General features: G+C 48.9%; 1 protein-coding gene across 4 annotated transcripts; it reads left to right on the forward strand.

The window, feature by feature from the left end:
- The first annotated feature begins 137 nt into the window (after nucleotides 1-137).
- BRD8 (bromodomain containing 8) lies at nucleotides 138-15,127 on the forward strand. 4 transcript variants are annotated; one of them, XM_058422442.1, is made up of 22 exons: nucleotides 138-202; nucleotides 475-571; nucleotides 1,402-1,471; nucleotides 1,721-1,770; nucleotides 2,601-2,723; nucleotides 2,867-2,947; nucleotides 3,374-3,438; nucleotides 4,016-4,152; nucleotides 4,574-4,789; nucleotides 6,025-6,169; nucleotides 7,304-7,513; nucleotides 7,894-8,174; nucleotides 8,662-9,117; nucleotides 9,463-9,556; nucleotides 9,767-9,813; nucleotides 10,154-10,368; nucleotides 10,631-10,723; nucleotides 10,907-10,975; nucleotides 11,685-11,862; nucleotides 12,513-12,617; nucleotides 13,546-13,590; nucleotides 13,937-14,712. In XM_058422442.1, the coding sequence occupies exons 1-22, from the start codon at nucleotides 184-186 to the stop codon at nucleotides 14,069-14,071; spliced, it is 2,931 nt and encodes a 976-aa protein (XP_058278425.1). In that variant the 5' UTR covers nucleotides 138-183; the 3' UTR covers nucleotides 14,072-14,712. The 4 variants fall into 4 exon arrangements, with proteins under 4 accessions (XP_058278425.1, XP_058278426.1, XP_039933918.1 ...); XM_040077984.2 differs by lacking the exon at nucleotides 13,937-14,712 and adding an exon at nucleotides 14,719-15,127 and having other exon boundaries at nucleotides 139-202; XM_058422443.1 differs by lacking the exon at nucleotides 4,574-4,789.
- Nucleotides 15,128-15,162: the final 35 nt, after the last annotated feature.

The raw sequence follows: 15,162 nt of genomic DNA on the forward strand, positions 1-15,162 counted from the left end.
GGGAGCCCGGCACGCGCGCCCCTCGGCCAATCAGAGCCCGCAGTTGCGGAAGAGGGGGCGTGACCCGGGTAACCGCCTGCCCGCGCGAGTACGCGGGGAGGGGGGCGTGGCAGTGCTCGGCCGCCTCCCGGCGGGCTTTGCGCGCTGGGCCGCCCCTGCCGCCTTCAGGGCCGGGCGGGGAAGATGGCGGCGGGGCCCGGGAGTGAGTGCGAGGCTGGGCGGGAGGCGCGGCGGCGAGCGAGCGGCGGCGGGGCTGGGGAGGAGAAGGGGCAGGGGAATGGCCCGAGGAGAACGGGGCGGCTGCGAAGGACCCTCCCGGGAAGAGCCAACGGTGGGGCGGGGCGGAGTGGGGTCAATGCCCCTGGGAGGGGCGGGGCCAGAGTCGGGGAGGGGCGGGGCGAGCCATGGCAGCCGCGGGTTCGAGTCCCGGTGTCCCCGGGCGCTGCCCCCGCGCACTCCTGCCCTGTCCCGCAGAGCACAAGCTGCTGAGCGCCGGCCCCACCGAGCCCTGGTCCATCCGCGAGAAGCTCTGCCTGGCCTCCTCCGTCATGCGCAGCGGCGACCAGAACTGGTACGGGAGTAGGGAAGGCGGGCGGCGTGTGCACAGCACCGGGGCACGGCACGCCGCTGCCTCTGTTCAGAACAAAGATGGGGTGTAAAAGGTGTTGAAGGTGGACCTGGACAGGCATTTTGTTGCCTTCATAACTACTGTGTAAAAGTAGAGGCGTGTTAATCAACATAATGAGCGATGAGAGCTGGAGAGGGACTTTGGACAAGGTCCTGAAGTGTCAGGACAAGGGGGAATTATTTCTGATATAGAGAGGGTTAGGTTGGAGATTAGGAAAAAATTCTTTATTGTGAGCGTGATGAGGCACTGGAAAGCATTGCCCAGAGAAGCTGTGGCTCCTCAGCTCTGGAAGTGTCCATGAGCAGGTTGCACAGGGCTTGGAGCAAGCTGGAATGGTGGATGGTGTCCCTGCCTATGGCAGGGGGTTGGAACAAGATGATATTTAAGGTCCTTCCCAACCCATTCTACAATTCTGTGTTCATAATTAGATGAGGTGAGTTGTGGACAACAAAGACATTTGGTAACAGATTCCTGATCACTGAACCTAAACAAAAAAAGTTGGTTTTTTGTATTTTCCTCTTCACTAAAGTAAGGGGTTTATGGAAATGTAATCATGTAACCAGATGCAAGAAACTTGCTTTTCAAAGCAAAGGAGTGAAGTTACTGTTTATTAGAAGCAGAAAAATATTTTTGAGACTTATACAACTCCTTGGTGAGTTTATCGTGTTTCAGCAGGGTTATTCAATGATGTCAAGAGAGGTTTTCATCTTTCCTTTGCACGTTGGTTAGGAGAGAAGGTAAATTGATGGTGACCTGCCATTTCCCTCCCACAGGGTCTCAGTCAGCAGGGCCATCAAACCTTTTGCAGAGCCAGGACGCCCACCTGACTGGTTTTCCCAAAAGGTAGGACACTGACGTTAGAATCTCTGTGCAATCAGAAATGCCATATTGAGGATCAGTTAAGGATTAATTGTTCCGTGCTTTATCCAGTACACAGTTACTAAGTAAGACTAACTAAAGAGATTCTTCACTGGGCCTGTGATTAAGCTGTGAAACTCCTTGCCTTGGGAATTTGTGGATATCCATGTGTTTTGGTGTGTCCTGCTGTTTGGGCAAGCAAATTGTCCTCTGACTTCCTTTGTTTCTTCTCAGCACTGTGCATCTCAGTACTCAGAGCTCTTGGAGACCACGGAGACCCCTAAGTGAGTACAAAGTGTGACCCCAGCACAGCCTGCAGCAGCCTCGTGGCAAAGTCCTTGTCGCTGTTAAATTACTTTCTCCCCCAACCAACTCCTCCCAAAAGGAGCATTTCAGAATGAGAAAATCCAGGTGGAATAGCTGTTGTGGGACAGTGGGATCAGGGTTTTCAGATGGGAAGTATTTATTTGGCTGTTAAAAAACACTGCACGTTAGTCCTACTGATCAGAAGCTTTACACATAAATTTATCATTCACAATAGGGCTGAGAAGGGAGATGTTTTGTATTTGTCACTATTTTGCAGTGGTTTCTTACAGTTTTCTTATCAGTGTTGTCACTATGGCTCTGTAATCTCAGTTCTTTACTGCTCCTAATTACAGGCATTTTGTTTGGGAATTTGCATGATATTAACTTAAAGATGAGATGTTTAAAATTAATACTTTTGTGTGGCTGATTTGTTTGTGAATGATCTTCTGCACTAGAGTTGCAAAATCAAAGGGCTTAGTAGAGTTAATGAAGAAAAAAAAATAGATGTTTCTTCTTGGGGAGAAAAGAATTTTCTCTTGAAGTGGAAGGATTATTTTCAGGTTGAGAATTTTTTGTGGACTTGAATCTTTGATCTGTGTCTAAAGACTTTAACGCTGGCTGAATTAGCAAAAATTTGCTGAAAAGATTGTTTGAACATTGTGCTGTCCAATATAAATTAAGGGAATTGGAGGAAGCTGATTCTTTTTTGCATGAGTATGTCATGAATGACAGAGAGCAGCCATTTATTAAAGAGGAACTGGGTTTTCTTGTGGTTTGGTCTGAGTTTTTCTTCTCTCTTATTCTGCAGAAGAAAACGTGGGGAGAAGGGAGAAGTTGTAGAAACCGTGGAAGATGTTATTGTGCGGAAACTGACTGCAGAGCGGGTTGAGGAGTTGAAGAAAATTATCAAAGAAACACAGGAAAAATACAGGTACATGACAGAGGTGTTAAAATGTTTATACCAGAGAGTCCTGTCCTGAAAAAGTAATCCAAGTGGGATGGTGTTTGGGGTGAAAATGCTGCTTAAGGTGTCCAGTTCAGTGATCAGGAAGTAAAAAGATTTTATGGTTACAGGCAACTCAAGAAGGATGCAGAGCTGATCCAGGCCGGACACATGGATAACAGACTGGAGGAGCTGTGCAATGAGATCATGATGTGGGTTATTGAATTATTTCTTCTGTGATTGTAGTTTCCTGACACTCTGTGCAGCATCTTTGCTACACATAGTTTGGGTTAAGAGAAATGGGGCAGGTGCTTGGGCCTCTGAGGGGGGAGTTAGCTTGGACTGGGGGAGACCAGCTGGGGTGGAACATCCTTTGGAGTTGCTCAGTGAAGAGCTTGGCCGTGGCTTGCAGAGCCATGTTTGCTGCCTCTGTTTTGAGAATCATCTAGAAGTGAAATGTCCTGCCCAGTATGTCACTCTCTGGCTCTGCTTCTCACCTTGGGGGAGTTGAGCCTGAGTCCACAGGAGTGGTTTGATGTTGTCTGGAGATAACAGGGTGGGCGTCAGTGAAACGCGTTTGGAAGGGGCAGTTAAGGGGACCTGAGACATCCTGTGACAGGTTTTTGTTCTTTATGCAGAAAGAAAAAAATGGAAGAGGAGGAGGCAGAAGTCAAGAGGAAGGCTACAGACGCTGCTTATCAGGGTAAGCTGGGAATGAGCTGCCTTCATTTTCCTCAGACGGATGCATATATTCATAAGAACATTTAGAAAATACTGAAGTCTTGTTAAGACCTGCAGGAAGAATTCTTTACCCTAGAGTTGGAGAGAGAGGTTGTATTCTCTTTCCAGCACTATATCTGTAACGGGGTAAAAGGCAGAGGCTTCTGAAAAAGGAACAAAATCATCAGGAAAGGTGTATCCAAGGGATAGCAGGGTTAGTAAGGAGCTCTGTGTTAGAATGTCAGGCTTTTCACACCTTTAGTTTCCCCTGGTCACTGAAGATAAAAGGAAAAGAGACTTTTATTCTCAATGTTTAGTTCTTCTTAACTCATGGCTCAAGGGAGTGGGAGGTGGTGAATACTCAACTGCTAGAGAAACCTGCAGTTGAAGTGCATTACCCAGAGTTAGTGTTATTTGGGATGTGAGCATAGTGGGGTGCAAGAAATTCCTCTAACATGAATTGTTCTCTTAAAGCCCTTCAGAATAAAGTCAAAGGTAATTCTTAGAGACCATCCACGGTGGAGTCACAGAGTCTCACTTTAGTTTCTGTTGTCTTCCAGCTCGCCAGGCCATTAAGAACCCACCTCGAAGACTCACGGGGGTGATGGTTCGTTCTCCCGCTGGCTCCACCTCCCCGGGCGGGGATTATTCCCTTGGAGATCTGTCCCAGCCCGCTGGGGATGAGGCCAGCCCAGGGGTAAGGATCCTTCTCCGGGTGGGAGGGAAAGCCCAGCTTGGGACATGGGGCTCTGCATCCATCACAGAGAAGGGGCCTGGGGAGAAGCCCTTGCCTTGCTTTGCAGACTTCAGGTGCTGTAGCGTGGTTGGTGACAGTGCTGCTCGAGATCCATGTCCTCTTCCCTGTCTGTGGTGATCCGGTGCCTGGATCAGAGGCCGTGTAGGGGCATCAGTGGGTTGGCCAGGCAGTCTGTGAGTGCCTGGGAAATGGCTCTGCAGGGCAGGGAAAGGGTGAAAGCACATGCCTGGAGTAGGGGCAGCGAGTGAATGGAGTAGGTGTCTGCGGTGTGCTGGATCAATGCTCTTGGGGGAAGCAGCAAGTGGGGCTGGTCCGTGTGGTGGAGTGTGGCTTTGAACAGTGTGGTTTTTCTCTTTCTCAGGTCACGCCAGGGACATTGCCCAGCACCCCAGTTGCCTCCTTCATTGGAATCCCTGACACCCCTCCAGGCTCTGCTCCCCTGGATGCCCCCATGACCCCAGTCACTGATGATTCACCCCAGAAAAAGATGCTAGGACAAAAAGCAACTCCGCCTCCTTCCCCTCTGCTCTCAGAGCTGCTGAAGAAGGGCAGTCTCCTGCCCACAAGCCCCAGGCTGGTATGGAGCTCTCTGCTCATATATGCAAGCACACAAACAATTTGCTCCAGACTTTCCCACTGAAAAAGGGGGATCTGCAAAGAATTTTTAAAAACTTGCAGTTTTGTGAGAGTCCCAGCAGAAGTGATAAACTGAGAGGTAGAAATACCCCTGTCAGCTGCAGAGGCGAGCCCCTTTCCCAGCAGGACTGCAGGGCTCGTGCAGCACGTAGGACTGGCTCTCCCCTCAGTCATAAGGAGTTGGAGTTGCAGGGTTTGCTAGAGGAGATTGTTCTCCTCAGGGGAGGGAACTTGTTAGTCAGCATCATCCCCATCAGCCTCTGTGAAATTGTTCTTGGTGATTCCTACACTGGGCTGACAATTCTTTACACCTTGTCGGGAAGTTTCAGTATTTTTAATGTGTCTTAGCACAAGAGTAGGGAATCCTTGAATGGTGTTTATGACCTATACAGAAGTGCTTCAGTTTCCTCCTAATTGTAGACAGTTACTAAAATCACTTACGAGAATCCACTTGTGGTGTTAGTGACTCGGGAAGTCTTAGGAGGTGCTGACACTGTTCGGAGCCCAGTCTGAAAACAGCAGCCATCAGCCTGCTTGTGACACAGATTCCCTGGGTTAGTGCTTGTGTGATGGAGTAGGTGTGTTGCTGTTGACTTTTCATAGCAGTCAGATTTAGGGGTTTTTCTATTTGTTAGCTTGGGTAAATGTTCCATGGATTTTGTGTTTGCAGGATGTAACATAAAGTGGAGCAGGGAAAAGTGATGGCTGTGGAAGGCTGAGTTTTCTTTGTAGGAACAGGACTGGTTTGCATCTGTTTCAAGGTCCATCATAGGTTCACTGTGTGACCTTGATCAAGTTACTTTCCATCTTGGTATTTTTGCTTCTCTCAACTGAAAACAAGGGCTATTTCTGTGCCATCTCAGGGTCTAGAGAGATTCATATGTGTGGAGGATTGTGAGGTCCTTGAACAGAAGAACTGTGATAGAGCAAAGGATGCACTTGGCCTCACCTCAAAGGAAGGTGGCTCTGCAGCTGTGTTACAGCTGGAGAACAGTTTCAGACTGTCATGTTCTACAGTTGTATGAGGGGCCTCAGGCAGGGACTAACCTGAATAAAAACTGCAGAAGAAATGCTGGGACAGCAGATGCTGGTCCTGTTCGTGGAGGTGCACATCTGGCAGAGAATCACTGGTGTGGTGCTATTTCCGGGAACTTCAGTCTCGTCCTCCTTTGGCAGGTTGGTGAAAATGAAATGGCAGTGGCTTCTGCTCACATGAACAGCTCTGGAGTGCTGCTGGAGGTAGGAGGTGTCCTTCCAGTGCTGCACAGTGGGGAAATGCAGTCAGCACCTGGTGCTGTCCCTGCATCTCCGGCTGCTTCAGGTAACTCGGGCCTCTCCCTGTACACTTCTCCCTTAAGATGTTCCTTCAGACTGTTCTGTGAATTTTCTTGGGAGAAAGATGATGTCTACCTGGCTGGTTTGGGGGCTTCTCTATCAGTTGTGTTCCTATTTCTGTGCCCCTGTCGATCTCACCCCTACTTTTTAAGAAGACCCTAATCCTTAAAAGAGAATATAATTCGGCTTGATTCAGTTCTGATCCATGCAGTCTGGTTTTCTGGGTTTGACACTAGCTAATACCAGACATTTATGTGTAGAAAGAAAGGGTTTGTTCACAGGGAGTTGGGGAAAAAATGGTCTAGATCTGATTCCCAACATGTCAAATGCAGCTCCCTGTGGATCTGGAGACCTTGTGTGCCTTCCCTCTGCTGTATCTTAGAGATCAGCTTAGAGTTAGACCACTGAGCTGCAGAGAAAGTTCCCCAGAGTAAGGGGGACAGTGCAAGACTCTGCACTGGGCTTTTTCAGAACAACCTGCCTAAGGAAGCGTTTTTTCTCAGCTCCTGTTGACCAGTGATTTAGTCACATTATCTGTAACTGAGGATTTATGTCATTCATTCATACAGAAGGCCATACAAGTAATCTTGCTTTCCTTATCCACATCTGTTTTTTTAAGACCTGTTAACTTGGTCCAGATAGTTCAGTAAATTCAGACTGGAAGTTACAGCTGTGATGAATGACAACCTTTGGTAATAGGAATTCTCCAGGAAAACCCTACAAAGAGATCCCCTCCGCTCCCTCCCAGCTCCTGTGACGACTGTTTGTCTTGGCTTACCTCGTGTGGCTCTCTCAGCACTGTTTTTCAGACTTCCCATAATTGTTTTGGGATGAGCCTTTGGAAGGGCATCTCTGTGCATGTGTGGCTTAGCCTGTCCATCCCTTACAGCGAGTGCAGTGTTCCGTAGCTGCATGATTCCACCTCAGACTGCACACACAACAGGAGTCGTGCATTTTTTGGTGCAGGTCCTCTGTACAGCTTTTGGGACTCTTCCTAGGTGTCTCTCCATGTCTTTTCCCAGAAGGAGCCACCAGGCATCGAAGAGCCCAGTGGTGGCTTTGTGGACTTCAGTGGTGGCTGCTTCTTGCTCATGTGCTTTTCCCTTCTACTCTCTGTTAGGTGCTCCTACGCTTTCCCGGCTTTTAGAAGCTGGCCCTGCACAGTTCACCTCACCTCTTGCTTCCTTCTCCGCTGTTGCCAGCGAGCCTCCAGCTAAGCTCCTGCCACCCCCCGTAGAGCCTGTGTCCCAGGCCACTATTGTCATGATGCCCACGCTGTCAGCACCAGCCGTTGTGCCACCAGCTGCAGCTCCAGAAAGCGTAGCCACAGGTGCGTTCCTGAACTACGCACTCAGAGGTCACGTCCTGCTGGAAGGCAGAAATTCCCGTGGGATCAGCGCCCTGCAGGCTCTCAGCTGGGCTTTACCACCTCTTCCTGGCCAAAAAGGGTGGTTGTGGCTGGGTTCTGGTGTAAACAGGTGGCTTTAAACAGGGTTTGCTGGGTGGGGGTGCTGGTGATTTGCTGGACTGCGGTTCAAGGGTTGGAATCCCCCTTTGTCTCTGCTGTGGGAAAGCAAATCCGTATTTGTCTTTTATTAGTGGGGTGGGTGGGCCTCTTGTGGTTGGTGCTTGGTCTTACCCACTGCAGTGTTTATTTATGTGGGGACTTCTCCAGCTTGGTCTGTGACTGTCCCTCTCGTCCTTGTGCAGTGAGCCAGCCAGAAGCCTGTGTTTCCATGGAGGCAGTGTCTGATTCCCATACTGTGACAGTGTCCATGGACAGCAGTGAAATATCAATGATCATTGATTCCATCAAGAAAGAGTGCCTAGGTTCTGGGGCTGGCAGCACTGCGGGATCTTCCAAAGATCACTGCATGGATGGGAAAGAAGATCTGGATTTGGCGGAAAAAATGGATATTGCAGTGTCCTATACGGGGGAAGAGCTGGACTTTGATACGGTTGGAAATATTATAGCCATCATTGAGGACAAGGTAAATGGGGAAAGCAGAGTGCCACTGCCATTTGCTCCACATTCAGTTGGGTTCACCTCAAATGATTGCTGTTATATTTAGTTTAAACAAACAAGAAATAACTATTCCAAAATACACATTCTCACCATCATTTTCCAGATCAATAGGATGGGACACCACTGCTGTCTGTCTGATACTGGTGCTCCTCTTCAGGGGACAAAAAGAAATGTCTTTCTTCCTTGGAGGGTAGGGTTTGGGTCATGTCTCTGGCAGACAGATGAGCAGTGCTCGCACGATCCTTTCCTGGAGTGCCATATTTCTGAAACTTGAAGCTTCAGGAGAAGCTCCCACAGGGAGTGATACAAATCTGGCTGCAAAAGCCAACTTTGTAAACAGAGTAGACTGGGATTTCCGCTGTTGTTTCTCAGTACCAAATAACATTAACTTTTCTTTAACCCCTCTTTCTGACCTCGGCCTGCACTGCTGTGTGTTTGTTTTGACAATAAAGGTAGATGACCACCCTGAAGTCCTGGATGCAGCAGTTGTTGAGGCTGCTCTGTCTTCTTTCTGCGAAGATACCGATGACCCTCAGACCCTTCCTGGCCCATGGGAGCATTCGATTCGTCAGGAGCATGAGAAACAGGCCCAGATGCCACAAGTGTCTGTGACTGTGAAGCAGGAGAGACTGGAGTGTGAGGAGCCAGAGGCAAAGGGAATTCGAGACCTAATGGGCATCAGTGAGCTGGGATCAGAAATAAAGACAGAACTTGCAGAGCAGGACCAGAGTCAGCTGGGCCCTGAAGAAACCATACCAGCAACTGCAAGAGTGACAGAAACACCAGAGCTTAGAAACCAAGAGATAGAAGAAGATCAAAGAGCAGCTGTAACATCAGGAGAGACTTCTGAAATCAAGATAGAGTCGTCCCAGGGAGAAGATGCAGTACTCAATCCAGTAAAGACAGAGGTATGTGGTCACAGAGGCTGTCTGGAACTGGTGTGGGGAAAGAGAGGAGCAGTTGTGGCAGGTAGGAGCAAAGTTTAGAGGAAGGATGAGTGCTGGGTTGAAGTGACCCTTCAGTGAATGTGACTGACTGTTTTTCTGGGAGTCAGGTTGCTGATGTGCAGAGCAGCTCTGCTGTAGGCAGTACCTTTGTGTATCTCCCCACACCCATGTGCAGAATTGCTGCTGGGAAGGTGCTCAGTGAACCTCATTGCCTGGAGTTAGGTTAGGGCGAGTGAGATGTGCCCACACCTTCACCGAAGTAAGCTGACACAAACATCTAGATTTGTGCATTTCTCTTCCCTCCAGACCCCACCTGATGATGATTCATCCCCTCCACAAGTCCCAAATGTGAGTGAAGACTCCTCACAGGCTGATGTTCAGCACAAATTTGAGCTGTCAGGTAACTTAATTCAGCTAGGAAATCTTTTACATGCAACATTATTAGCTGGATAGTTGTTAGTTATCTTGTTCAGGTTTTTTGGGGAGGAGGGAGAAAAGATACCAGTAGGAACAGCATTAATTACTGCAGGGCAGCAGGCGTTGGTGCAGGAGCTTTTGTAGGAAAGGCTGCTTGGGAGAATCAATCTTTGTGCTTTTCTTTCTTTCACAGAGTCAATGAAGGAGGAGGCCCAAGCCCTGTTTAGGAGTCAGATAAAGGTAATTCCCAGTTGGTTTTAGTAATCTTGAGTTTATTAGCAACATCTTGCTGCTGCTGTCTGCTGAAAGGCAGAGCTTGTGTTCAGCTTTCTGCACTGGGAAGTGAGCAGTCTGCAGCTGAGGGGGGGATTGCTTCAGAATGTGAAGGTGTTTGTGTAGCTGCCTCTGGGTCTGTGGGGAGAAGAAGGGCAGGCTGGAGAGACTGGGATTTTTGGAAGTGCCCGTACAGTTGTCAGCAGCCTCACAAGAAAATCACTTTGTTCACAGAGCCAAAGTTGCTTTGGAGGCGCTGAGTGGCTGCTGTAGCTGGCTGTGCCAGCTGATGGACTCTGTGTTTCAGGATGGGCAGGGTGAGGAGGATGATGAGGACGGTGCCAGTGAGGCTGCCAGTTTGGAGGAACCCAAAGAAGAAGACCAGGGTGAGGGGTATCTCTCAGAGATGGATAACGAGCCCCCCGTGAGCGAGAGCGACGACGGCTTCAGCGTCCACAACGCGCCCTTGCAGTCGCACGCGCTGGCCGACTCCATCCCCAGCAGCCCGGCCTCCTCGCAGTTGTGAGTGTCAGAGCACACAGGGAGTGGAGAATTCCCATTGCTGGTTTGCTGAGTGGGTCCTGAGGGAGAGTTTGTTGATGATTTGTTTGGTTCTTGCTTACAAGGGCGAGCGTGCAGACAGCACTCCAGTGCCAGCTCCCGCTTTTTCCTTCTGTCTTTGGCGTGGATTAGTGTGGGCATGTCAAGGACAAAACAAAACATGAGTTTTCTGCTGTGAGCCAGTGATCAGACTCCTGAAGGAATTATGTTCTTCTCTTCCCAGCTCAGTGTGCAGTGAGGACCAGGAAGCGATACAGGCTCAGAAGATCTGGAAGAAAGCCATCATGCTGGTTTGGAGAGCAGCAGCTAATCACAGGTGAGTGTGATGTCTTGGCAGAAAGAAGTGACTAATCCTAGGCAAGTCTCCACTCTCCCATCTCAGAGGCTTGTCTCTCTTGGGAGATGACGAATCATATTGTTACAGACAAATAAACAGGAGAGCATGAAACAAATATTTACCAGCAAGGACAGGCACTAAGTGGACTCTTTCTCTCTGCAGGTATGCCAATGTCTTTTTACAGCCTGTAACTGATGACATAGCACCAGGCTACCACAGCATCGTGCAGAGGTGAGTCTCAGCAATCTTCTGTCATTAGAACTCTGTTTGCGTATTTGTAGGGATTTCTGGCAGGAAAAATGTAGTTTTTGCCTGCTGTGCAGACTAGGAAAATATTCCTTTTCTGACATGATTCAGTCAGAAGCAGATTTCCCCAAGAACAGAGTCATCATCAGTAACAGGCACATGTCTGTACACAGCGCTGAGTTCACGGGAAGGACACTGAGTTACACAGAACATTTTATCAGTAAGGTGAAACTGATCTGTTTTTCCCAGTTTCTATCCAAGAGTAGGATTTAACCTTTGGAATTCCTAAAAGCTCTTCTTTAATCAGCATTTTTTACTGTCCCAGATGGTGGACTTTTCTGGAAGAATTTGCAGAATCCCCTGCTAGCTGCTGAAATCTCTTGTAAACGGTTCAAGCTCAGTGGTTGCAGCTCTAGCTCCTTAATTTCTGTGTCAGTGGTGCCTGGAGAGGGCAGATGCCTCTCCTGAGAGATGTCTGAGGCTGTTGTTACCATTCCAGGTAACTGCTGATGACACCTTGTGTCTTCTGACCCAGGCCTTGGTGCTGGGGAGCACAGCCCGTGGGGGGAGAGCCTGTTCAGCTAAATAAAATAGACACTGTAACTAAACCTGTTACAGACCCAGGGCTGTTTCCAAAGGAGATGGGAAAGTGTTAAACATTTCTGTAGCGATTTTGCCTGCATTTCTTTCACAGGCCAATGGATTTGTCGACCATCAAAAAGAACATTGAGAACGGGCTGATCCGAACCACAGCTGAGTTCCAGCGGGACATTATGCTGATGTTTCAGAATGCAGTGATGTACAACAGCTCTGACCATGATGTGTACCACATGGCTGTGGAGATGCAGAGAGATGTCCTGGAGCAGATCCAGGTAAAGTACTGAGCTGAGTGCAGTGCAGGACAGAGCATCTGCCTTGGTCCGTAGGCCTGCCTACAAGACCACAGTTTGACTCCCAGTGTGTTTGAATGCAGTGGGTCCTGTCCTTCCCTGCTTCTCTCTCTCATGGCAGCTCAGGTGTTTATGTGGAACTCAGTTGTGGGCGAGTTAAAAGTAACGCAGCAAAATTTTTTTTATATGTTCATCCCAGACCAATTTCAAATGTCATTTCCTTCAGGGAAATGCTTAGGCCAGCAAGAACCAGGGTGTGGTTCAGGAACAGAAACAAGCAACAGGAACGATGAATGACAGGGGACGCGACGGCTTCTTTGGGTGGCTGTGCTGGTTTATGTTGATATAAAGTGCACATGAAACTGCCCTTTGAATTTCTGCTGTTTAAAATATCCTTTGAAGCAGAATGTCCCAGCTGGCAGGGCTAACAGAGTTTGAATTGGGGTTTTGTAGTTCCTCAGGACTTGTGGCTTCTGAGGTAAATTGGGGAACTTATTCTGAGCAGCACACAAGGAACTGAAACTGCCTGTGACCCAATCATTCCCAGCCTGTGGTCTGTGATAGTTAACTGACACGCACTTACTGAGCTTGTTTTGCCTGACAATCTTAACAAGAGTGTGGTTTCCTTGCAGCAATTTCTGGCCACACAGCTGATGATGCAAACATCAGAGTCAGGGATCAGTGCAAAGAGCCTGCGGGGGCGAGACTCCACTCGCAAGCAGGATGCTTCAGAGAAGGTGAGAATGCTGCACCCTGTGCGAGGGCACTTGGGATCTTCTGAAGAATCCCAAGATACTGCATGAAGTTCCCACACCAAGGAGGCAAAAGTTCTCACACCAGCATCTTCATGTGAACAGATTTTCTTTAAATGTGTCTGTTGATTAGATTTCAGTTCTGGAACTATACAGCATTCCAAAGGCAGGTCTCGTGAGTTTTTCCCTGTAATCCAAATACTTCTGTTACCTGTTTTTAAAAACAGGTGATAAAAACTGTAGGGAAATGAACAGAGTATTGGAAGAGGTGTGAATACTCTCAGGCACATGATGTGACTCCTGGGGACAGGCCTGAAGGGCAGGGAGTTGGACTCAAATGATCCTTGTGGTTCTCCTCCAACTCCACAGGTTCTGTGATTCTTTTGTATGGCAGAAAGGTGAAGGGAATTGCCATATCCTTCACTTTCTAGTCAGGTTTTTAGGGATAGAGAATCGATTTCCTCTGGTTTGCTGTGTAAATTACACCAGAGAACTTTTGAATTCCACACTGATCTAAGCAATGAAGCTTTGCTTGTGACTTTTTTTTTCCTTCTGTAGAGACACATGCAAACTCGATGAAGTGATCTCAGGTACTCTGTGGTGCAGACAACACTGTGACAGCAGGGACTGCCTGCTTAGTTCTAGTGACAGCTGCACCGAGCAGGAATTGTTTGGTAGACAAGGAAAACTTGCTGTGGCTTTGGAGGGAATATCCCTTTCCTGGCATTCTGGCTCTCGCAGTATCCCTCTTTTTGTCTGTTTTTATGTTCCTGCTGCATAAGACTGACGCCCTGCAGGAAGGGGAGTGGGGCACATGTTCCTCTACGCTCGTGTGCGGGCTCAGTGCTTCTGTGTGGTGTGTGCGTTTCCGTAGCTGATGCCTGATAAGTCCTTCTGTTTGGCCTTTTAACAGGACAGTGTCCCAATGGGCTCTCCTGCCTTCCTTCTCTCTCTCTTTGTAAGTATTGAAAGGCTCCAGCAGGTTCTGCAGTAGTGCTGCCAGGTGCTCTGCTCCTTGTCTGGGTGATCACTGCACTGTCACAGCATCCTTAGCGCTGCAGCAGGGTGTGTTTGACTTGGGGGCTGCACCACTGTGATCTGAGAAGAGACATCTCAGTCCCTTATTCTCAAAATGGGTGAGCGGGTGGGGCTTCAGTCTTTTCTTCTGGTTCCAAGTGTTTTTGTTTTGTCATCTGCTTTTGCTTTTTTCCATGACTTCTCTCCTGCTTTCTTTCCATATAAGTGGGAAGACAAACCCCAAGTGGTGCAGTCCTGTAGTTCCTGCATCTCTCATGTTTATACAGCTGCCCCTTCCACACGTCCGAGGCAGTACAAAAGGTCTTGGGAGAGTGAGGAGTCAGCTGTGTGTCCTTTATGTGTTCCTGGTTCAGAAAGCAAATAAGACTCTGCAGAAATATCTTGCTCTGTGCCCGTGGTGATCTGGAAGTGTTTGGAAAAATGTTCCCTCTGGGAAACCCCAAGTCTCTGAGTTACTGTGAGGAGAGAGAGGAGGAAGATGGAGAGCTGTCCATATCTCTCACGTGTACCTAAAGACAGAGGAGTACTCCAGGAGAGGCAGCAGATCAGCCAGAGAGAGGGCAGCGGATCAGAGGAAGCTCTCAGCTCACCTTCTGCTCGTGGAAAGGAGCTGTGTGGAGGAACTAGGGAGCTAGTGCCAGGGTCACTCAGCTGGAGGAGCACTTCCCATAGGGATCAGCAGCTGATAAGGTAGGTTAGTCAGCAGTTTTCCTTTTCCCACCTTAAGCTAGAATCTGACACTTAGGAGAAAGCCTGCACTGTCCAGGCTCCAAAAGCATCTGTCTGGGCCAGAGGTGTTCCCTCTCTCTGCCCTGGCTCCAGCAGTGCAGAGATGCTGCCAAGCCCAGCACCCTGCTGTGTCCAGATCCAGCTTTAGGTAGGTCTGCAGGCAGGCCTTGGCAGGGACAGCTTCCCTTTCTCCTGATGGGAAGGCAGGAAAAGTTGTTTCCAGATGCAGAATTCCCCCTTCCCTTCCTCCCTCCCTCCCCTGTGCCGGAGGGACGTTCCTGCGGGGTTGTGTAACTGTGTTTGTTTGCCTTGTGAGCAGGACGGAGGCACCAGAGGGCGGCGCTGCGCCATCGAGGCAGACATGAAGATGAAGAAATGAAGCTGCAGACACAAAATCCCAGCAGAATCCCAGGCATCCGGAGCTGGAGCACGAGCAGGCAGCTCTTAACAGCTGTTGGAGGAGGAAGAAAAGCTGCAGGTCCATTTCTGGGACCTGGTTCACCACCTTCGCTTGCCCTTCTGGAAAGCAGTGTCTTGTCAGAATGTGTAACCCAAAGAAACTTCCCCAGAGGGGAAGAGCAGCCCCCCTGCCTGTTTTAGGGCAGTCGTCTTGGGCTTCATCAGTGTTCTGGTGTTAGCTAGCAACTGGTGGCTCGTATGTAATGTGAAGTGTACAGATTTTTACTAGTGATGTGTAAATGTGATGTATATTAAAATCAGAGAACAAACCCGTGTGCAGTGTACTGAGCATCGCAGCTCTGCA

This window comes from Hirundo rustica, chromosome 14, assembly GCF_015227805.2.
Source record: "Hirundo rustica isolate bHirRus1 chromosome 14, bHirRus1.pri.v3, whole genome shotgun sequence".
Taxonomy (NCBI): domain Eukaryota; kingdom Metazoa; phylum Chordata; class Aves; order Passeriformes; family Hirundinidae; genus Hirundo; species Hirundo rustica.